Here is a 22,699-nt window from a genome sequence, read left to right as displayed (position 1 = left end):
TTCCATTCCCCACTAAGAAGAAACTAAGAAAATTCTGAGCACAGTTCTTCCTGGACCATTTTAGGGCAGAGTGCTCATGTTGGGCGCCCATATTTGAGATGGAGGCACGGATACAGAATACTCAGCCTTCCCCTGTAGCCCTGCCCTGCTTGTTCCCGGAAAGCTTCGAAGTGGATTCGCACCAATATTTATTTTGAAAAGGTTGCCTTAAGCATAATGTGTACATTTTCAACATGTGAGGCCCAATTAGGCCTGCAGGAGCTAGAGAAAGACACCATTAGGAAAAGTCCCTGTCACAAGGTGGGGCACCTCTGCAGGTTTATAATGTTATGTTGAACCCTTAAGCCCTAAAAGGCTGTTTTCAGATATATCACAGTGGCCTCTCTGGATCACTTAATAGGTGACTTTCAACTCAGTCAACCCTTCCCATATGGGCCAACTTTTCATCTCTGATTCAAAGTCCAGTGTCACAAGGTATATCTCTAGAAATGAAAACAATCAACTCTGTGTATGTGGGGGCGGGGCATGATTCCTGTCAATTGGGAGATGGCAGATGATTTAGTATTTGCCACACTCCTTTTTATCAGAGCTGCAGAAAATTTGTGGAAAAATCTAGCATCCTGTATTTTTCCACGAATGGCTTTTTAGGTGTTTAGGTGACGTGTTAAGGTACAAAATGCTACATAAATAGGTGGCTTTTCTTGATGGTTCTGCCATGGAAGAGGTTGCTGCTTCCCAAGAAAGGTGCACGGGGGTGGGGGGGTGGGGGGGGTGTTACACAGACAATCCCCGTGTGTAGTCATGCTGCCAAGCAAGCAACTTACACAGAAAATGAAATCCCAAGTCGGTCGCTTCTGTGGTGGGGGGTCACTGCTAGCTCTTGATTTTTTAAGTAACCGCTACACCTTTCTGACAAGGTTTTGACACTCTGGGCTGATCCAATAGCCAGGGCTACATTGGCCCTGACACATTTCACTCTCCCCGTTACTGCTTCACCATGCCCCCACCCCCCAGCGGGACAGGGTGAGCCTGGCGCCCGTCTCTGTGGAAGCAGCTGGCCCATATGAGACTTTCCCCTAGAACTAAAGAGTTCTCAAAGTCCCCACTTTCTTCTCCAATTACTCTCTGTTCAACTAGGGTTGGTATCCGTTTTGTTGTTTTGCTCGTTTTGCCTGGCCAAGAAACACAGCACCTCTTACAGACTTGGTTGGCACGCAAATATAAGACCACCATTAGGCACAATATTTAGAAGCGACACCACGCGGAGGACAAAGATCGCAGGTCTGTAGGGGACGAAGGCAAGCGAGTGAAGCTATGATTTTATTTCATGACTCTCAGTACATCCACAACTGTTTCCACCGAAATCTTTAAAATAAGCATACACAAGTATTTGACTATTATCTACAAATATTTATTGTAACACTTAAATCGTACTACAGGAAGCCCTTGGCACTGATAGAAAATATTGATTCACTGTTAGGTTACAAAAATTTATACATAGCAAAATTTAATGCTCTTTACATAAAAAAGATTAGACTACTTAAACAAAACTTCCCAAAGTTCCTGGTAAGAGCTACCGGAATTAGAAAAGGGAACCGAGGCTTTTGACACTCTCTCTGAGGAGAACACGGGATGCTCACAGCACCTCCTCTGCTGGAAAGAACATGGAAGGCGGTCATGCAATGGGAAGAGGGCACAGTAAACTACTCTGGGAGGCCGGCTCTCCCCAGAGGAGGGCTTCCCCCAGTTCGAAAACCAGAACGTTCCAAATAGGCATGTAGGCATTAACCAAAAGAAAAGAAGGGAAAAAATCCAAATGAAATCATCATTCTTAAGGTTCAATTTTAATAGCATCTTGATATAAAGGTATGCTTCCTTTCATTTGAATACATTTCTGCACACGTATAAGTTTGAAAATCCAGGAAACAGCCAAACCACAAAGTTAACCCTTAACATGAATATACATAGTTAACTATATAATGCAGCCCCTTGAAAAAGCACTGATGCACCCGACGGTTATATGTATCAGTTCATAAAGAACAACACAAAAGTGGACCATCACTAATACCCAATACCTAGAGAGTCACCAAATGGTGGGAAACACAGGATTCAGAAGGCAAGTTTCTATTGCAAATGGCTTAAACTCAAGCAGTTTTCGCACGGAACACAGAGCTTTGTTAGGCCAGGAAATAGAGATTGAGTGAGGGGAAAAAAAAAAAAGAAATACCCTACTTGAACTTACAGAAGGATTCAAGTCTAGAAAAGGAGGAGGTCTGTGGTCTTATTTGTAATTCACTTTCAGAGAGGTGGTATGAAAAGGTAAACTCAAAATCCAGACCATGGAAGGATGGGGTCAGATGGTGGTCATTTTAATAAGGTAACACTTCTTTGTTAAAAACACCAATGGAACAAAATTCTGTGAAGGAGTTTTGGGGGGGGGTGTCTCCTGTCGTAATAGAAATATGTAGAAATTGAAAGCAAATATCCATTAAGGCAGAGCTGACATTTATGTTCCTAAAAGAATGACCATGGCGAGGGCATTGCCCTTGTAGTCAAAGGAAATCTTATCAGAAAATCGATTCTGGAAGGCTCGTGAATGAGTCAGAACCCAGCTCACGCACTGGGGACAGCGGGATCTGGGGCCCTCATTGGAATGAACTTGTGGGGTCTGCTCAGAAAATGAACGGGTCCCAGACTTATTTTGAGGGTGGGGGTGGGTGGGGTGGAAGGGTTGTGAATTGTACAAATCACATTATCTTTGATGACCCAAAATGTCATAAATGTCAGCTGTCAGGAATGAAAGTCCCATTTGATTTGATTTCCTGTCTCGATAGACTGATTTGAGGACTGGGGGCATATGTGCGCGCACGGTCACACGCTATGGCCCGTCTGGGTACGCATACTCTAGCCACAGTGTGAACGTGCCACAAATTTCAAAAGGATGAAAGCTGTCATTTTGTCAAAGTGTTGCCTTTTAAAATGGCTGACATGAAACCTCCAAGACCTGTTCTAAAGGAAAAGATTTACCCACGGAAAGGCTGTTCTAGAAAACGCAGCCCAGCAGCTTGAGACAGACAGTGACGTGTGTGGACTTCTACAGGCGTCTGTTGGGAGGGACACACATCTGCACTGTTGAGCAGTTGTCTGGTGATTTGTCAGAGCTGGGAATTCGTCGGCGGAAACCCTCTGGCCAACACTTAAGTGTACGAATTGAGTTGTTCTTTTGACCGAGACTGGATCTCTTGCAGTTCCTGCTCTTCCTTTGCTTTGATCTCTTGGTAAGCCTGCATTTTGCTTGCATCCTTTAAGTAAGCCCAGTTAGAAGACAGAATCATGAGGAAGTGGATCTGGAAAAGAAGGGTGAGCATGATGGCTAGTGAGCATGTCAGAAGGCAAAGCAAGCTGCTAGTCAGATTAGACAGTTTGCACTTTACAGGGGGCGGGAGGTTATTCTGTATTAATACTCGTTCTGCCATCAGAGGGCCCGGATACCCAAAGCATGCGCTACTCCTTTGCTTTGTATTAAGAGGCCAAAGAAAAGTTAGTATACAAACACAGTGGGCTTTTTTTAAAGGTGGGGGGGATGGCTGAAGTTACGGTTAGGAAAAAGCCAAAATGGAATACGAGAGGGTACTTTTTACCATTTGAGAGTAATTTCAAAGACTAGGGCAGAAGTTTCCAAAACGCACGGTTTTATTTTTGAACAAGTGGAATGCAATAGAGCTTTTATACCTGTGGATGAAAAGACAAATTTCCCCCGGAGGCCTACAAGTATGAACACGCTTTATTCTGGGGAAATAATAATCATTAGAGAAAAAAAGACTAGCTCTTTAACACGGGAAAATTAAATGGATGTGAAAATCAAAATGAAGAACTAGAAAGGCAAGCATGCAGTATTGGGGTTAACACATTTTTAGTAGTGAAACTAGTTTTCCTCAGATAACTGCCAGTCCTGCACTTCCCCAAATGTAAACATCCTTATTCTTTATAGTTGATGCAGCCAACGCTTCTTTCTCGTTCACGTTCCTCAGTATTTCCTGCAAAAATAAAGCTATGTCTCCAGCTCCTGACAGCTCACATTTCCTTCTCAAGAGAGCAGAGCATTCCGATCCAGGCCCGTCTCTTCCCCTTACAATCTGACGTGCGGTTTGAGAACCAGCTAGAAGGACAAGGGGTCAGTCCCTACGTTCCAAAACCAGGCTTCAGGGGCTCAAACGGGTGATTGTGTTGTGCACAAAATCTACAACCAATGGGGTGGCTTTCCTGTCTTGGTCTTCAAATTGTCATCTGGCTCATTTTAAACAGCCTTTATTTGGTAATGAACTGGAGGATCACCCATGTTCAGTAAAGAAAAAAAAAATCAAATTTAAAGTATTTTTGCCAAAGGTTTTCTGGTGTGTGTGTGTGTTGTAGTCTGACGCAACAGAATCCAGATGACCATGGCTCTCCGGGTCCTTGGCAGTGAGTGCGTTCATTTCCAAAGCTGAAACTGGTTATTTAGCAAGCAAAATGAACAGAAGGCACGGGCATGTCAGAAATTTTAATACTGCACTTAGAGCTACCGCTCAAGAGTTTCTGTTCAAGCAAAAACCGTTTATGCTGTGGCTTCTCGCCTGGGTCAGTAAATAACTGGTCCTTTTGAAAAATGGGGAAATAGCCAGCTCTCAGTATCATGTACCTCGAGTACAGTCAGTCGTGTGTATTGTATTAACTCTACTGCGCGGAATGAGTTTACTACAAGCTATGTGACAAATAGCAGCTGCTGGGCTAGGGGTCAGTGGGACGGGAGCCTACAGAGGATAGCGCTAACGCTCCTTATCAGCCTTATGCCATTTAGAATTTAGTGCAGCAATCTTCCCGACTCTTAAACTTCAAAACCGCATAGTTATAGGTAGTAGCCATCATGTAGATCAGCTGGGGGAAGAGAACAAAACAGGGCGGTGAGATAGGCGGGGAGGCCTGGGCTGGGGCCCCCTGAGGGGGGAGGGGGGTCTCTGCCCCCCCACCCCCCAACAAAAGGTAAGCCATCTTTGACACACACAAATGCCCTTCCTCCTCAGTTCTACCCTGGGAGAATCAGTGGGAGTTTTACCAAAAGCCTTGGTCATGGTTGACCCAGGTGGAGAGCTGGGCGCAGGGCCATTAGATACCTTATCCACATCCCCAGCCTGCCCACCTTTCCCAGCAGTCCAGTCTACTGGGTGAACCCCTGTTGAGATCGAATGGGGCTGGGTTGGCTGGTTGGTGGGTTTTCACGAACTGTCTGGAGAAGAAATGACTTGATGATTTAAAAATCGGGGACTGTCGCCTTCCTGGGCAGCCAACATTTTGCCTCATGCTCTCCCCATCTTGGGTGGATTTCTTCAAATCACAAATCCAGCCCCCAGATCACACACACAACACACACACTGCATCTTCCTGAAGCTACGGTTGAATATTTCTACTTAGCAGCTAGGAATTCCTGGCAAAGAAATGGGCATTTGTCCATTTCTGAAGTTCTAAAACTAAGGGCTGAATGCAACCAGGCAAAACCCCAGCCCGGCCAGCCGGCGAAGGTGACCAGTGAGTGCTACACTGCTGGGGGCCAGTATGGTTGGTTTCGGGCAGCTGGGAAGAGCTGAAAAGGAAATTGTCATTATAGAGACTGGTGGGAGGGGGCGCTAGACTAGGACCGAGCTGGGGCCATTACTCACCAGGGCAATGACGGTGGCACCAGCTCCGGCACAGGCCACAATGAACAGGTGATAGGACATGTAGAACTAGGAAGGAACCGGGCAGTGACATGAGTATCGATGGGACACAGAAAGAAATGCTTTGCTGCGCCTGTCTTGGGGGTTACAGCTGCCTGTAGCTCTTCTCGGCCAAACTGACTGAGGGTGTGTTCTCTTGGCAAGCCTGCTTCTCAAACCTGTTTGCGCCCTGGGTTTCCCAGGCAGCCTGGACCCAGGCCCATCAAATCTGACTCCAAGGGGCTGGGCCCGGGCCACCAGTGCATGGTCATGCACCCTCCATGGCTTCAAAACCAAACTATATGCACTGCCACCGAATGGATGCCCCCTCATAGCGGCCCTACAGGACAGGGTAGTTAGAACAGCCCTCTGTGAGTTTCCGAGACTGTAATTTCTTTACGGGAATAGAAAGTCTCATCTTTCTCCTGCAGAACAGCTGGTGGTTTGGAACTACTGACCTTGCAGTTAGCATCCCAAAGCGTAGCCACTACGTTACTCCTGTCCACGACAGCAGTGGGGAGCAAACGGTGGGAGCCCTGTAGCCAGTCTGAGTAGGGACTGCTGATTTCTTCTCTTCACTGCTTTCCCAAAGCATCTTAGGATCTTATCTGTGCCAACTCCCACAGTCTGCCTGAGACTTTCATTTTCAGAATGAAGTCAATGACTGAAGACCGTTCTAGGACTGAGAGGTTTTAAGCCAGAGTCTTAAGATTTACTGGCATTTAAGGAAGGCTGAGAAATGATTCACGGTGGCTCCACTGGCCGAAAGTGGGGTTAGGCACATTCAAGGGAGCCTTTTCTGTCAATAAATTCTATGTGTTCTATGATGAATGTTCTACTTTGAGAAGCCTTTTGCAAGGGAAAGAGAGGAATCTATCTAGATCTATTTACAGACTTGTGGGTTTGGGATCACTTCTGAATTCTTGCCCCAAAGAGGAGCTCACCGATGCCTAAAAACTCAACCCGTGGGTTGGCCCATATGAAACGGGCATATCTGTAGGCTGAAGATGGCTGAATTGCAAGGATTACATCGCGCTGAGTCCTCAAGCTTTTCCAAAGAGCCACCCTTCATTGCATGCAAACCCGTTCTCTTGCATTGCTCTCTGGGCCTACTTTACGGGTTCTTGCCCGTGGGGGGCAGCATGGTTACCTCATTTGTATTGCAGATGTTCTCCAGGGCGGAGCCACAGATTTTCCCAGGGAAAGCATTCCAAGGAATGATTCCTGCAAAGAGAACCCCAAGTAGAATGTTCGCTCCAACCACAGTGCTCCCTGCTCTTCCCGCGCCCCCCTCCCTCCAGCCCCACACTTTGAATGTAATTACGGGATGTCATTACAGCCTCCCTTTATAAGCTTACCTGCCACCTGCAGAACAGGTTTTTGGACATTAATAGTAAGCCCCGTTGGAAAACAGGGCAGGGCACAGGCAGCTGCCGTTTGTTTGTGGCACATGGGTGCCTACATATTGTGCACACCCTTATAGCACAGGAGACATCACGTTCAAGCAATGGACCAAAAACGGACTCAAAGAGGTGGCCATGCAAGTCACTTCACTTCCACAGTGAACACAATATTCTTGGGGATGGAAAGCTGAAAAGAAACGGAGGCCCAAAGGATACACTCTTTTTTAAAAAACTGAAAATTTAAAAAGGCACTCCAGAAGTCGTCCTTGATCGGACTGCACACTAAAGAGCTTTGTGTTCAGTTCGACTCCCTTTACTGTCAGGAAAGCAGGAGCTCGTCTAATGGAGGGGCCGGGAGCACACCAGGTACTGCCCAAGGCCCGGGCCGATGCACACAGGAGACTCAAGCACAGTGAGTACCGTATTGCCGGACGTCCACACAGATCTGCTCCACGCCCGCCGTCCCATTGGTCTGAGGGGCCTTGATGACTTCGCAGGTTGACCATATGTTATAGAACATGAACACTGGCACCGCAGAGAATCCAAAGACACCCAGCCAGGCCACTCCGAGCACATAGGTGAGGAAAATGAACTAGGTCGAGAAGGGGAGGAAGAGAGAACCATCATCCAAACTGGCAAGGCACAGTCCCCCAGAACAACCATGCTGTGTTTCTGGGCCCCACAGTGACCCTGAGCCCTCAGGATGGGCTCTCTAGGGCCGGAGGGAAGGCTGATCTGCTGTAGGCAGAACACAGCTGGGGACTATGGGAGGTGCCTCAGGGAGGTGCAAACCATTCACATACTTGGCTCCTAACTAAAAGGTTGGTGGTGTGATTCCACCCAGTGGTGCCTTGGAAGAAAGGTCAGGCAAACTCCTTTGACAACAAAACAAAACAAACCCAACCCAGCCACCTCTACTCTGACCCTTGCCAAGTCGCCAGGAGTTAGACTTCATTCCATGGTAACTCAGAGTCTAACTATAGGATCAAGAATGTTTGTGGTGTAAGCCACTTCTTAGACATGGGAAGTCTTCTCCGAACTACTAAGGACACAAGACCCCACGAGGTGATAGTACTCGCCTAAGGTCACAAAGCCAATTAGGGCCAGGGGCTCCCACTGGGTGCCCTGTTCCACGTGAGAGTTCCCATACCACTGAAGCCCAGCTTCAGAGCAAAGTCTCTCAAATCACCGGGACTACCCAGGCCCGGTGGGTGGTATCTCGGGCAATGGCGAGAGCTATGGGAAACGCTCTGCAAAGGAGCATGGGTCGTTGGCTGATCCTGTGACACAATCACAGCATTGGATACTGGGGTCTTTCGTAAGAATTCAAGGTGGTCTAGACCACCAAGCCGAAGGCACAGCGCATCGGATACTGTTCTCATTTCCCTCTGGCTTTCTGTAGTCTTCAAGAATCACAGCAGCTTGTCAGCAAAGCCATGGCTGAGGGGAAGAAATAAAAGTCCTACATCCACCCACGCGTTGCCGAGGGCAACCTCAGGACGAAGACAATCATGCTGTTTTCCTTTCCTCAGAGCCTGCCGTCTTGACTACCAATTCTCGAGCTCTGAAAGGCAGCTTCCAAAAAAGAAAGGAAAAAAAACACCCTAAAAAAACCCAACAAAACAACATCCTGGTGTTTATATATTCAGAATGTGCACCCACAAGGCATGTGGGTGCGGGTATGGGGCTCTCTTGAGTTTTTGAAGCTGATGGTGAAGGCCTGAACATTCTACCTAACTCTCCCCAAGGCATGATGGGTGGTCCCCCAGAGGGACAGGCCCCTCTTGGTCATTCCAGGAAACAGGAGGAATAGGCCACTTTTCCACCCGGGCATTTTGGGAAGTATTAGTGTTTCTTCAAATATGAGGGGGGCTTCAAAATGCCAGTGGAAAGATGGAATGAAGAGATAATGGCATTTTTTCCAGGAACTCTCTCAAGCTTCCTCAGAGTCAAAGACGCCCAACTGGGCTGTCTCCCTCTCCTTCCTCCCCGATGCCTTCAGGCCACCACTCCAGACTTAGGCTGCCTTTCTGGTCCCTTCAAAAGAAAACAAGACTTTCTTTCTATTACCACCACAAAGACTTCCCAAAGGGTGGTTCTTGGCCTTGGCAAGCCTTCTAGGCCCACAGTGCTTGGGGTTCCAGAGGAAGGCCAATGCTAGAGGAGATCTTGCTTGGGGGCATCAAACTTACCAGGCTGTCCTCCCCCATCCAGGCAGCCAGCTGGGCTGGGCAAAGGCCTTCCATACAGAGGTAATGGGGAGGCCTCCAGGGGGTGCTGTGCTCTGCCTGCTGAGGAAGGGCCCATCCACACAACTGTGCCCCCAGCAGTCTTGGGTCTGTTGTGCCAGCCCATCCTCCGCCCTCCTCAGTGACCTCCATCTTCTGAATATGCTGTCGGGCAAGCTCATGCCAGGGTTCCGGAGTGGGTGAGGCAGAAGGAGCCAGGGACCCAGATGGCGCAGGACTCACCAAGGATGACCGGGACAATGACCCAGGCCCTCTCCGTGTGACCATGGCTTCCCAACCTTTTCAAATAGACCTTCCTAGACACGGAACCGAGTGCTTACACCAGGAGAAGAGTGCGGGAGTCCTTCCCACAGCCCCATAAGGACACCCCCACCCCTTCCTCCTCAAGCACATGCCCATGCCTACAGGCCCTCCCCCCACCCCCCACCCCTATCACCAGGGCCCAACACCCTCAGGGTCAAATACGAGATGCCAACAAATCATCCCTGGACTCAGCAAGTCCACAGGCAACCCAACAAAAAGCTGCCCAGGCCTGTGCCAGCCCCGTGACAGCTTAAGTTTTTGCTTTCCACCCCAGAGCCCCTGCCCCTGGACAAGAAATGTATCCGCAGACAGTCCCCCCAGGATACTGGGCACAGCAAGATCTGCGGCCATAGTGGCTTAGGTCTTGAAGGCCCATCCCATTATTTGCAGGACTTCAGAGCCAGCCAGTGTGGAGTTGGGACCCTCTCGGATCTCTCTACCTTCTCTCTTACGTACAGAGAGAGCCATTTGGTGCTCTTTCAGGGAGTCCTGTTCCTGTCAGAAACGCAGGTGGCCGCAGAGCCTCACCAGCTGATCACTGAGCACCTCCATGCTTGGCGTCGGGGATCCTTCATGACTCCCAATTACAAACTTAAGCTGGGTCCACACATGCCGCCAGGCCCCGCTGATGTGAGAAAGCTTGAAGGCCCGAGGAGGCCTGTGGACTCCTGCAAGTGACACTGATTACCTGCCCCTGGGTGGCATGGTGGGGAGTTATGGATGGGCCACGTCTGCTCTAGTGGTAGAATGCTGACCTTCATGCCGGAGACCCAGGCTCCATTTCCTGACCCGAGCTTCTCATGTGTCACCCACCCAGCCACGTGTCCGTGGAGGCTCGTGTGCTACTAGGATGCGGAATAGATTTCAGCAGAGCTTCCTGCTGAAGATGAATCAGGAAGCAAAGCTGAGTGATCTACGCCTCCAGATCAGCCAATGAAACCCCCACGACCACAATGGTCCCATCTGCCGCTGACCATGGGGCTGGGGCTGGACTGGGCAGCTGTGTGTAGTGGTGGTGGTGGGGCGTTGGGGGGGTGTGGCATGGGAGGAGATGTCCTGCATCGAGGCTGGCATGAAGGTCACCAAAGAGCAGCCCCATAGGTGTTGGAACACAGTGTCCCAGGCCCCAGCACCTGCCTGGGAGGAAAGCAGCTCACGATGGCAAGAGATAGCCCCAGGGGATGGAGGACAGAGAGCCCCCGCCCCCCCCCACCGCCTCCCTGCCTCTCGGGGATGAGCCCCAGGCCTGGTTCCACTGGTGGCTTCCGTTGGCATTACAGGCAGGACCTGAGGTGACCTTAAATTTCTCTGGGCCTTTTGGCAGCATGTCCCTGGCCACCTCTCCTCCTTTGATCACAGGGCCATGGCTTACCTCCCAGGGCGTTCTTCCTTAACCTCCCAGGCCCCTGTGTTTTTGGCCTATTATCTGGAGAGGTTCCTGCCTGGGGCTCTTTCCCTCCACCCACACATCCCTGTGAAGCTGTTCAGTCAGCTGCTTTCCAGACCAAGGCCTCCAGCCCTCCCCCGCCCCGCCCCCGCCCCCAAGGCCTTGCCTGAATGCCTTGTACCCTCAGCAGGCTACCCAAGCAGAGTCAGTTTTCACCCCTCCTCTCTTTCTCCAGCACCCCCCTGCCCGCCACCTTCCACACCATCCATGTCCACGTCCTACACTGTCTGAGCCTCCCACTCCCCCGACTGCCTAGTCAGGTTCTAATTTCCTCACATCGTCAAATGGTCTGCTTTTGTTGTTTCACCGTTTCAAAATGGAAACTCCATTTTTCACTCAAAGGCCATCCAACAGAAAACTCAGGTTACAAGGCTGATTTGGCCCCACCGGAGTGGTTGACTAACCTTTGTCTTAGACTACAAGCTCCCTGAGGATAGGAGCCAGGGTTTTCATTTTTGTGCTCCCAATGACACCACTAAACACCACCACCACCACCACCACCAATACCAGCCACTGCCAACCTGCCTAGCCTGGCTCATAGGGATGCTACAGGACAGAGTCTAACTGTTCCCTAGCGTTTCTAAGGTCATCAATCTTGATGGGAGCAGATAGTCTCATCTTTCTCCCAAAGAGTGCGGGTGGTGGGCTGGAAGTGCCTCACTGATAAAGACTCCAGCACCCTCACAGTGGGTCCTGGGCAACTGCTTGCAGAAGGGCTGCGATGGTTTATACTGCCATGGAAGTCTCTCTGGCTACAATGATTCGAAACCAAAAATGGAGGATTGGGACAACAGGAAAATGACCATAGTGGAAACTGTCTTATTTGGGGCGAAAGAAGTTCACAAGAAACTTCAGTCCTATACCGTGGTGAGAAAACCATAGGACCAGCGGGGTTGCAGGTGTTCCGATTTCTAGCTCTACGCTGGCGAAAGCCAGGCTCCTAGATTGGACCGTGGCTTCAGCAGGGACAAGGAAGCCTGAGGGACAGAGGCTACCGCTGCCGAGCTGAGCGTACTCACCATGCCGCTGATGCATCGGCCACAGGCGGTGGTTTTAAACTCCCCGTGCAGTTCCTTCACGGCACTGGTGGTGTAAAACCCCTCGGCTAACAGGATGATGCCGTACAGGAAGAAAAAGGACGCGATGCCGTAGATGACGTACTGCATCAGCTGGATCCTAGGAAAAGAAGGAAGAGATCTGGAAATGGGAACTCCAAGCAGCTCCTGGGGCTGCGGCCGGTGCCCATGGCTTTCTGGGTAGGCATCCCTGTCCACCCCTCAGCGATCTGGGTTTTTTTTTTTCCAAGGGGTGTCCATGGTGGAAAACCTTTCAGGGCACCAATATATTGCCCCTGGTCAGGGGCAAGGGCAGGGGTCCACTTACAATCTTTTCATCGGCTCACTTACAGTCTTCTCATCAGCTCCTGTCCTAGGAGGCGAGGGTCAGAAGCCCCATTTTGCATAGAAGTAAACTCATTACCATCCAGCCAATTGAGACTCATAGCAACCCCGGAGGGCAGAGTAGAACTGCCCCTGTGGGTTTCTGAAGCCTGGAGGAGGGAGTCAGGCCAGTATGAACCCTACTCCCCCAAAAACCCAAACCCCAAACCAAAATCACTGCCATGGAGTCAATGCCAACTCATAGTGACCCTATAAGACAGGGTTGAACTGCCCTGTGAGTTTCAGAGACCGTAACTGTTTCCGGGAGTAGAAAGTCCCGTCTTACTCCAGAGGAGCCACTGGTGGTTTCGAACTACCAATCTTGTGGATCGCAGCCCAATGCGTAACCACTAAGATGGGTGGATTCCAGGTCCTTTCCACCCTATCAAAATGCTGCCAACCAGGTCGAATAAGGAAGGCTGTCTTATTAATCCTCGAAAATGCGCACCCAGGGCTTCCTTAAGGAGTAACTCAGGCAGATGGGTTTGCACTGAGCTTCTCATTAGAGCACATCACCGCTATGAGAGCTTTCCACAGAACAAAGTTAGCTGCTTCCTGTATCTGGAGCCCACTTGACATACCATCACGTGCACCATGAGCATCTCACCACTCAGGAGCCATGCTGACTTTCTGAGGGGGGGATCAGCCACAGCAACCTACAGCCTTGCCACAGTCCCCCAAGTCCCCAAGTCCCCAAGTCCACAGTGACTGTGTGCAGAGCATCTGTGCCCGTCCTAGGGGTGGGGGCACTGCACCTGGGGCCCTCCTTTGGCCTTCCCTGCTAGGAGATCACATTGTCACCTTTGGAGAACGTCGCCAGCTGGTTCCTTTTGAACTAAGAGGTGGTGGTGGGGGGGCTTGAAAAGACCGTGGAGAAGCCAAATTTTTGGAAGTGCCCAGGTTGCTTCTTCCAGGGCAGCAGATACTTACACCTCGCTCAGCAGGGCGTGGTCACTGGCGTTGGTGGAGAAGTGCTGCTCCAGAATCGCCACAGTGCCAGCCAGAGCCACATGCCCGCAGCCGCAGAACAAGGCGACCCCAGAGAAGCAGAGGATAGTGGCCACCAGGGAGGCGTAGGGGACTCCTCCCAGACACTTGATGCAGCATTCGAAGCAGCCTGGGCCCAAAGGAGAGAAAAGGCAGTCATTAGGGGCAAGAGGCCTCAGTGCTACAGGACCACCCCACGCCAGCGGAGACGTTTCGGCTCCCCCCCCTTCCCCGCTCCTTGGCAGCGGCTCATGAATTGCAGTGTTGGGGTAGTGACCTCGCCTTCCATGAGAGGGCCCTGAGCTCCCAGAGGGCATGGAACATAACTTGCCCAGGGCCCAGAAGGGTGCTCAGTGGCAGAGCAGTCAATTGGCAAATTGCCACGGTATCAGCCATGGTGTTAGGGCTCCCTGACTCGTGCGTGGGGGAGGGGGGGGCTCTAGGGACCACGAGGAGCACTCCTTCTACTAACCAAGGTCGAGGTCACTTTGATCCACTCAAGTCCATCTCCATTAATAAAAATGCTCCTCAGTTCAGGCTAAGCAGTTGATGCCCAGGCCTGCCCCCACCGCCTCCTGGTTCCCACCTGGCCCGTTCCCAACACACCTTCAGCGAAAGAGCTGAGCGCTGGTGGGTGAGATTTCAATACTGGTCAAGGGAAAGAAACAATGACAAAGCCAAACCAAACAAAAAAAAAGAGCAGCCATGAAGGGAAGTGAAGGAGAGAGTCCCAATTCCCTCTTCAGCTTGAGAAGCATGAGGTTTGGGGTTCCTTTTTGAAATAAACCTTGACTTGAGATGTCCAGCCGATGTTTTTGGCAGAGCCAGGTGGCAATGCTGGCCTTGGGCTGACGCTGGGTTCACTCGTACCCGCCCATCCCTGTTTATATGATCCAGATGCTTAAGTAAATGGGTTGTCAGGAATATCGACCTTTAAATGCATTATGATGCTGAATAGTAATCAAGAGCATTTCATATAAAGTGCTAATAAAACTGTTTCAAAAAAAAAAAAGAAAGAAAGCACTTCATTACTTCAGGCCAAGAACATTAAAGCAGCTCAATTTCTTTCCTCCAAATGGTCTGCAGAGGAGGCTGGGAATGACCAGCCGGGAGAAAACCCAACCCAACCCACCAGGACCCCTTTTCCATCTGGATGAAGATTCCAACCTCAATGGGGATTTGCTTAAACCAAACCTGGACAATAACTAAGCACACTCACGACCCAATTTTTCTTTGGTGCACAATAGAAAGTGGCAAAACTTCCTAAGAAAGCCCTGCTTCCTTCTCCTTCAATAGGTGGCCTGCTGTTCTCGGGAAGCCCCAGAAATGGATTTAGGAAACGACACAGAATGGGATCCAGTTCAAGTTCACGAGCAAGTCAGTACAATGAAGAGCTTCGAACACTGAAGATGTGACCAGAGAGATGGTGAAGCTCCATCCTTATCTGTCAATAAAACGTTCCAGAGACTGGTGTGTATGTGAACAATATAATGAAACCTCCAGATTCTCTCATGCCAGGCTCCCACACCAAGAGAAACTAACGTCCTTGAGCTCAAGGTACCACACTGATAAAGAGAAAAGAGAGCTGTTTGTGTGTTTCATCGTTTGCAACCTCCTCCAAGCTCAGACCTTGATAAGGATGCTAAGTAGGCGACAGTCCAGGTCTCCTCGGCTAATACACTTGATTCTGCTCCTTTTTGGATAGAGACACGTGGCTTTGGAATCGTGATGTCCAACAGATTCTGCGCTACCACATGCGGAAATTGACATCGAAAGTCTTCGAAATCTGTGCTGACACAATGGATGTATGTGTGTGGATTGTGATATGAGTTGTATGAGCCCCTATTAAAATGATTTAATTAAAAAAAGAGAAAGTCTTCAAAGTGAAAAACAATGTAAAATTTGGTCTTTATTCTCACTAGTCCCATCCCACAGGCTCACTAGAAACCTGTGGCCAGGATCTGCATTATTGGACAGCACACCCCATCATCACAGAACATATTCCGACTAGCAGCATGTTTGATTCTCTAACTGGGTGCTCTTTGGTTCCATTTGCTCAGTAATTTTTGAAGTCCTGCTGGGTGCCAAGTACTGTGCTCAGCACTAAGGCTACAAATTTGAAATCAGACATCATCTTAAACATTTTTCCCCTTCTTCTAAACTTTATTTTGTTGCTAAGCAGATACACACGAAAACATACAACAATTCAGCAGTTTGTACATGTATGATTTAAGGGCATCCTTGCTTCTAAGGAGCATTCTGGCTGTACTTCTTCCCAGACAGATGTCTGTTCTTCTGGCAATTCAGGGTCCTTTCTATATTCTTCACCAGCACTATAATTCAAATGTATCAATTCTTTGGTTTTCTTTATTCAATGTCCCATTTTGACATGCATATATGACATGACCAAAAATACCATGGCTTGGGTCAGGGACACCTTAGTCGTCAAAGTAACATCCTTGCTTCCAACACTTTAAGGAGGTCTTGTGCAGTAGATTTCCCCAGTGCCATGTGTCATTTGATCTCTTGGTTACTGCCACCACGAGCACTGATTGTGGATCCAAGCAAGATGAAATCCTTGACAACTTCAATCTTTTCTCCATTTCTCATGATGTTTCACATAATGGGTCACTTGGTAGTTCTAGTGTTTGGAGGAACCACTGCCCTGTTTTCCACAACAGCTGTATTATTTTGCCCTCCCACCAGCCATGGATAAGAGTTCCAGTTTCCCCACATCCTTGCCAATGTTTATTATTATTTTTATTTTAATCTTAGCCATCCTAGCGGGCGTGGGATGGCAGCTCCTATTGTGGTTTGATTTGTATCTCTCGGGTGGCAAACGACACTGAGCATCTTTTCATGTGTTTGGTCGGTGGGCACTTGAATGTGCTCTTTGGTGAAATAGCTATTCCATTCCTTTGCCCATTTGTTTGATTGGGTTGTTTGTCCTTTTGTAAGGTTGACAGGTTTTATGACTATTTTGGTTATCAAGTTCTTGACGGATGGATGGTTTCTGAAGCTATTTTTGCCAGTAGCTTGTCTTTCCACTTTGTTTGCAAAGTCTTTTGATGAACAAAAATGCTTCATTTTTATGAAGTCCTATTCATATTTATCTTACCTTTTGCTGTTTACACTTTTGTTATTTGATAATCTAGTGTGAAAGCCAGGCCCAACTAATTAGTGTTACCCATGCTTGTTCCTCTAAGAATTTTTTGATTTTAGTTTGCACAATTTAGCTCCTTTGATTTGTTTTTTTGTGTGTGAGTAGCGTGTGAGGGGTGGATCTCCTTTCATTTTTCTGCCTGTGGAAATTCAATTTTCCAAGCACCAACTGTTGAAGAGACATTCCTTACCCCTTCGAATGGGCTTAGTACCTAGTCCAAAATCTGTTGACCATAGATAATTGGGTCTATTTGGGGGCTCTCAATCCTACTCTATTGGTCGATGTGTCTATTGTTATATCAGTACCAGGCTATTCTGATTTGTGTAGCTCTATAATATGTTTTAAAATCCAAAAGTGTGAGCCCTCTCTATTCTTCTTAAACACCATCTCTGCCCTTCAAGGAGATAATTTTAAGGTTGCAGACGGGCAAATTCCTTTATGGTTTTAGTGCCCTGTGACATGACTCTAGTCACAGACTTCCAGGGTGGTGGGCAGAGAGGACAGGGAGAAGAAGGGGAGCAGAGAATATGATTCCGACTGAGGAGGGGTTTAAAAAGGCTTCCTCCAGCAAGGGCTAGGATGAAGAGTGCACAATCAATTGGCGTGGGGACACTGAGGATAATCTCCTCAGATGATCATTCATTTCTCAATACTTTCTACTGTGAACATACATATTTCAACAAATCCAAGTCCCTTCCTATTATTTGGAGTTTGGATCCAGTGTTGTGAGGTGAGGCACTTAGTCCCTTCCAAATCCAGTTACCACTTCAAAACAGTGTTTCATCCAAAGCATTATAGCATTCTACTTCGCTCAAAGGAACGATCACAGCTGCTCCTGGCTTCCTCTGGACCAGCAGGGTTAGAAGACTGAGGCACTGCAATCCCAAATTTGCCACCAGATCACGACTCCAGTTCCCCTCCAATTCATCTCTTTAAAGGACTTCCTATGCCCCGTGCTGTGGGTCCAGTTTTCTAACAGCAGGGAAAACCAGGGACTCCAGGACTTGGGGGATCACATCAATCACACCTCTCGGCAGATGTGAGCCACATCCGATGTGCCCACGTTTTCAGCAGATGGCTTTCTCTGTGGCCGTAGGAACTCGGGCTCCTCCAGAACAGAAACCGCCTTCACGCCACACACAGACCAAATGCCCACGGGCACGGCCAGCCCACGTGGCTAGAAGTTGGCGGCATACAACATGGGTTAACACTGAGAGGAACGAATACAGCAGGATACAGAACTAAGTTCCGGCTTTGTTGACCCGTCATCTCCATGGCTAACATTGTAAGAGTGGTGTGGATCTAACTACTATAAATGGATCATGACCCCGTGTGCTTTGCGTGTCAGTATAGAAGCCATCTCTACTGCAGTGTGTACGAGATGTCTGACTCGTGGGCGACCTGGTGCTGTGCCACACACGCCTGCCAGAGAAACCCAAACTGCCACCCAAAGTAGCTCAAGAAAAGCTAAACACGTCCTTTCTAAAATTAGATAGCCATACTGCTAGCTCCTCCAACTCACAGCAGGTCTGGCCTGAAATACACCGAGGTGCCTATGTGCCAGAGGGGTTGGTGGGAGCAGTGGTGGTGGTGATCTTAGTGGTGTGTTGGGGTGGGGGGGGGCGTCTGTGAGTAACCTGTGTGAGCTTGCAGGGCCTCACTGTCATTTGAATGCCTGCTGCTGCCATCTTAAAAGTACTTAAGAATTTTAGAACAAGGGCACTTGAACTCTCGCTGTGTGCTGGGCCTGAATATTCTGCAACCAGCCCCACATGTATTGGGGTGGGAGGCAGGAGGAGAAGATTCTTCTCACGTCGTCTGCCCACAGTAGCATTCTGTCGTTCTATTTCACGGCATGAAACAGAAATGCCAAAGGGCCTTCTACACGTTGGTGTCAAAGTTAAATGCAAAGACCGTGGCATTTCCCCACAAAGGTTTTGAAGCATGCGTATAAGCTAGCAAAGCGGCATTGGCTTACCTGTCATGTCACCCTGAGGACAGTGGCCATCCAATGCCACATTAAAGGACTAGCCGTGTGCTCCACGCTGTCTCCTCAGGAGAATTCAGGACTGTCCCTTCACCTTGGAAGGGAGTGGCAAGTATCTACTGTAGTAGCTACCCTGTGTCTGAGCTCAACCTTCTCCTGCAGGTTGGAAACCAATGTCCTCTACATTTTAGCCCATAAAGTTTTATTGGCACACAGCCACACCCATTCATTTACCAATGATCTAGGTAGTTGTAACAGAGATAGGATGGCCTTAGAGACTCTAACTTCTTATGGAAAGTCTGCTGGTGCATACCTGGAAGCACTAGATTCTAGACCCAAAACATCACTATCTCCTGAAGACATATTTCAAATGCACATTCCGTGGCGCGACCCCAGACCAAGGGACTTGGAAACCCTATGTTTCCTAATCCTTCTGGGTGATCCTGGCATACCCTCACACGTGAGAACGGCTGTCCCCAAGAATCCTCTAAATTCTTCACTTCTTAGTCCTACCGGATTCCTTTAATTGTCAAAGTCCACTAAAATACAAATACAATTTCACAAAAATAAAGCAAATGATCCTGTGTGTTGGTCAAAATGGAGCAACCAGGACAGAATGTATCCTCTTGACAACAACAAGAGAAACACTAGACCAAAGACCGGAAACTATGGGTTTCGAAATAGTGGGCATCCAGGTTCTGAAGACTCACCTTTGACTAAGGGATCACTTAGGGAAATAAATGCTCAACAGAAACAAAGCACCAACTTTTGAAGCCTTGTAAGTCGTTCAGAAGCAGCGGGTGGGAGATGCCAGGAAAGGCATAGCTCTGCCCCTCACTCAAGCAGATTGCCACATCTGTCTATCGTGGAGTGGGGAGTGGGCTCCTTGGGGCTTGGGGGATCCCTTCAGAGCCTTGGTTCCATGCAGTTGTCCATCAAAAAGAGTGCCAGGCTTCGGTGAGGATGACAGCCTTGGGAGGGCGGGACCATGTATTCCACGTAATTCCATCAAAAAAGGTCACTGAATGGAGGAGGGAGAAGGAGGTAATAAACCAAACTCACTGCCATTCAGTCAATACTGACTTGACTACAGGGCAGGGTAGCACTGCCCCTGTGGATTTCCAGGATTGTGACTCTTTACAGGAGTAGAAAGCCTCATTTTTCTCCCACAGTGGTTCCTAGTTTCAAGCTGCTCGCCTTGAAGTTAGCAGCCCAACGCTTAATTACTATGCCACCAGGGCTCCTTGAATTTCTGCTAACAGTGGAGGAAAATTTTGAAGATGAAGCCTGCTGATGGTTGCAAACATGAGAAACATAACCAGTGTCACTGAATTGTACATGTAAAAACTGGTGAACTGGCCAAAGCTTTATGATATATCACAAAGATACACACACACACACACATATATATATTCTCACAAGCTTTTTGTGTGTACACACACACACACACATCGTACTAAAGGGTTCATGATGACGACCTGAGACAGGACCTGTCTACACCCTAATGGACTTAGAATCTATGGAGAAAACAGACATTAACCGAATGAGTTCAGCTGAGAAGTGCTAATGAGACAAACAGTGGGGCCTAGCTGATGTCTTCGGGGGATGGGGGCAGCCAGAGAAGGCAGCTGGAGCCCAAATCTGAAGGGTGAATCTGAATTGACTGAGAAAAGCAAGGCTCTCTGTTCCTGGAAAGATGGACAGGCTCAGAAATCCAAAGGAGCAGTTGCACTCTGCCCTATAGTGGATGACTCACAGCGCTTTGAGTTGGAATCGACTTCATGGCAGTGAATTTGTTTGACTGTTAAGTAAAGGTGGCCCAGTGATTACACTGCTGAGCTGCTAATAGAACCTGCCAGCCACTCAGGGATGGAAAGATGGGGCCATCTGCTTTTGTGTGCCTTGGAAACTCTGTGGGGCAGCTTGACTGTCCTAGGAATGACCAGAAATCACCCCATGGCAGTTGGGCTTGGCCTGGGTAAAGGGTAAGGGTCTGGGCTGGGGAGGTGTCCTGGGAAACACAGAGTGCACTCATGGGTCTGGGGGAAGTCAGAAGGCAGAAGAGTCCACAGTGAGGGTACAGCCTATCAGGGATTGGCCACTTGGAATTTCCTAGGCTGCTTTAAGGATTTGAGGCTGAATCCCTGGAAGCCACTGAGTATGTCTGAGCCTAGGGAATGGACTGGGGATTTGAAGGACAATACTGTTGGATGGGGAGAGAACAAGATAGAGGTGGTGATGATTAGAAGCCGATTACAGTCGCTCAAAGCAAAGACAAAGGAAGCTTGGACCCAGGCAGAAGCAGTGGACATAAAGGAAAACTGAGAGAGGATTAGAATGCCATATGGGCACATGTTGGTGTGGACTTGATGGGGGCGGTGTGGGCATGGATTGCTGAGCACCAAGAGCAACTCCCACCTTCCTTGCTTGCTGGAGCAGATGGGCATTGGGCCATTCCCTGAGATATGGTTGATCGAAATTCTAAGCTGTTGACCACTGAGTACAAAGCTATTGAGCTGGGTCTTAGACATGCTGGGTTTGCAGTGATTGGGAGACCTTCTAGCGAGAGATTTCTGGTCGATGAGTGGGCCCCTGTGTCTCACCAGCTTCTCCTGGATACCTGTGGAAATGTGGCAAGGTCAAGAAAAGATGTGAGTGGATCTTTGATGGGAATGACAGTGCTTTGCAGAGTGGTCACGGAACCAGTCGCATCCACACTTCATAGGGAAAAAGGTATAGTTCCAGCCCCCACCCCTCCAGACCGACTGAATCAGAAGCTGTTTTTTAACCAAATGTTCAAGTGATACGCACACCCATCAAAGGTGAAGCAGCTCATTTCTAGCCAACAGTTCCACCTGCCCAGCCTCCAGCCTAGTGTCCCGAGGAGCTTGGAAATGGCTATTCTTGTGCTCAACAGGAAAACTTGGCTTTTCCACCCTATGAGGTGGTCCCCTGGGTTCAGCCCTAACACTCTAGCCCAGTATTTCCCACAGTGGGAGATACCACCACCCTGCCCCTGGGGGTGTGTGTGCTGAAACCATTCAGGGGGATTACAAAAGCAGCTCTCTACCCTTTCTCCTTAATGATGGGCTATAGTATAAAACAGGTCTTCATTTCCAGAGGGTTGCTGGGTAATTTTTCTTTTCTGAAAAGGGGGTGGTGACCCCAATACACTTGGGAACCTATGCCTAGCCAGCTGCCAATCAAATGGCCAGTTCCAGGGCTGCAATAAAGACAAAGAAATGTGCCAAGTTGTTCAACTATCTTGAAAAGACTGCGACAAGAATGCTTTGACGCAGCCAAGCCAAATTATTCACCTCAGTGGTTGTCATAGCAAACGACGCTTTAGCGTCACGCCACAGACCAGGTCCCAGAAAGCCAAGCTGAGAGCGCCTCCACAGAGACGTGCCAGTAGCATCACAAGTCATGGCCAAGGCTTTTCTTAGACATACTTGTAAGCACACAGGCTGAGTTTCCCCCAAGCTTGAAACCAGCAAAGGACAAGGACTAACATGAACCAGGAAAGGATGGAGCACATTTCAGTTATCTATTTATTTTTGGATAACTGTGACTGACTCATGGCCATGGCCTCTGGTGCTTCTTGGACATTTGATGCCAGGCGTTCTGGCATATTTTGCCAAGAATTCTCAATCCCCCTCACCAATCCCCAGAGACCTCTGGTGGGCTAATAATGTGTTATGCCTTCACTCTGTTGGTCCTCTGACTAAAGGAGAGTTTTTGGTTTTGATTCACACAAAAACTCCAGCGTGCATCCACAGAAGATGGTGTAAGTATAAACCACATAGCAGGGAGAAAAGAAAAAAAAAAAACATGCCTCAAAGCCTCTAACTCTCAATGGACATTTTGTCTCCAGCATCCCTAGAACCTTTTGTGCAGAACAACAGAATAAACCCCCTTTTGTCCCGGGGCTTGGGTTGGCTGTTGCCATGGATGTGCGTTGCTAACAGCCCAGTGACGTGCCCCCCCCCCCC

General features: G+C 48.8%; 1 protein-coding gene across 6 annotated transcripts in view; it reads right to left on the bottom strand.

Annotated features, from left to right (window-relative positions):
• Positions 1–1,307: 1,307 nt before the first annotated feature.
• The window catches only part of GPM6B (glycoprotein M6B), a 153,012-nt gene continuing 131,620 nt past the window's right edge, over positions 1,308–22,699 (bottom strand). For 4 of the 6 annotated variants that reach the window (XM_045290690.1, XM_045290691.1, XM_004709959.3 and 1 more), the window contains 6 exons: positions 13,501–13,687; positions 12,151–12,307; positions 7,553–7,724; positions 6,880–6,953; positions 5,694–5,759; positions 1,308–3,347 (listed from right to left, as the gene is read on the bottom strand). In XM_045290690.1, coding sequence (XP_045146625.1) covers positions 3,198–3,347; positions 5,694–5,759; positions 6,880–6,953; positions 7,553–7,724; positions 12,151–12,307; positions 13,501–13,687 — 806 coding nt within the window. In that variant the 3' untranslated portion in view covers positions 1,308–3,197. Of the gene's footprint in view, positions 3,348–3,671; positions 4,915–5,693; positions 5,760–6,879; positions 6,954–7,552; positions 7,725–12,150; positions 12,308–13,500; positions 13,688–22,699 lie in introns of those variants that run through there. The other 2 variants (XM_004709960.3, XM_004709962.3) reach the window with 1 other exon arrangement.

Source organism: Echinops telfairi, unplaced genomic scaffold (genome assembly GCF_000313985.2).
Source record: "Echinops telfairi isolate 266 unplaced genomic scaffold, ASM31398v2 ScPeMD7_53;HRSCAF=182, whole genome shotgun sequence".
Lineage (NCBI taxonomy): Eukaryota > Metazoa > Chordata > Mammalia > Afrosoricida > Tenrecidae > Echinops > Echinops telfairi.
Note: the sequence above shows the minus strand (reverse complement) of the source record. Positions and strands in the feature narration are given on the sequence as shown.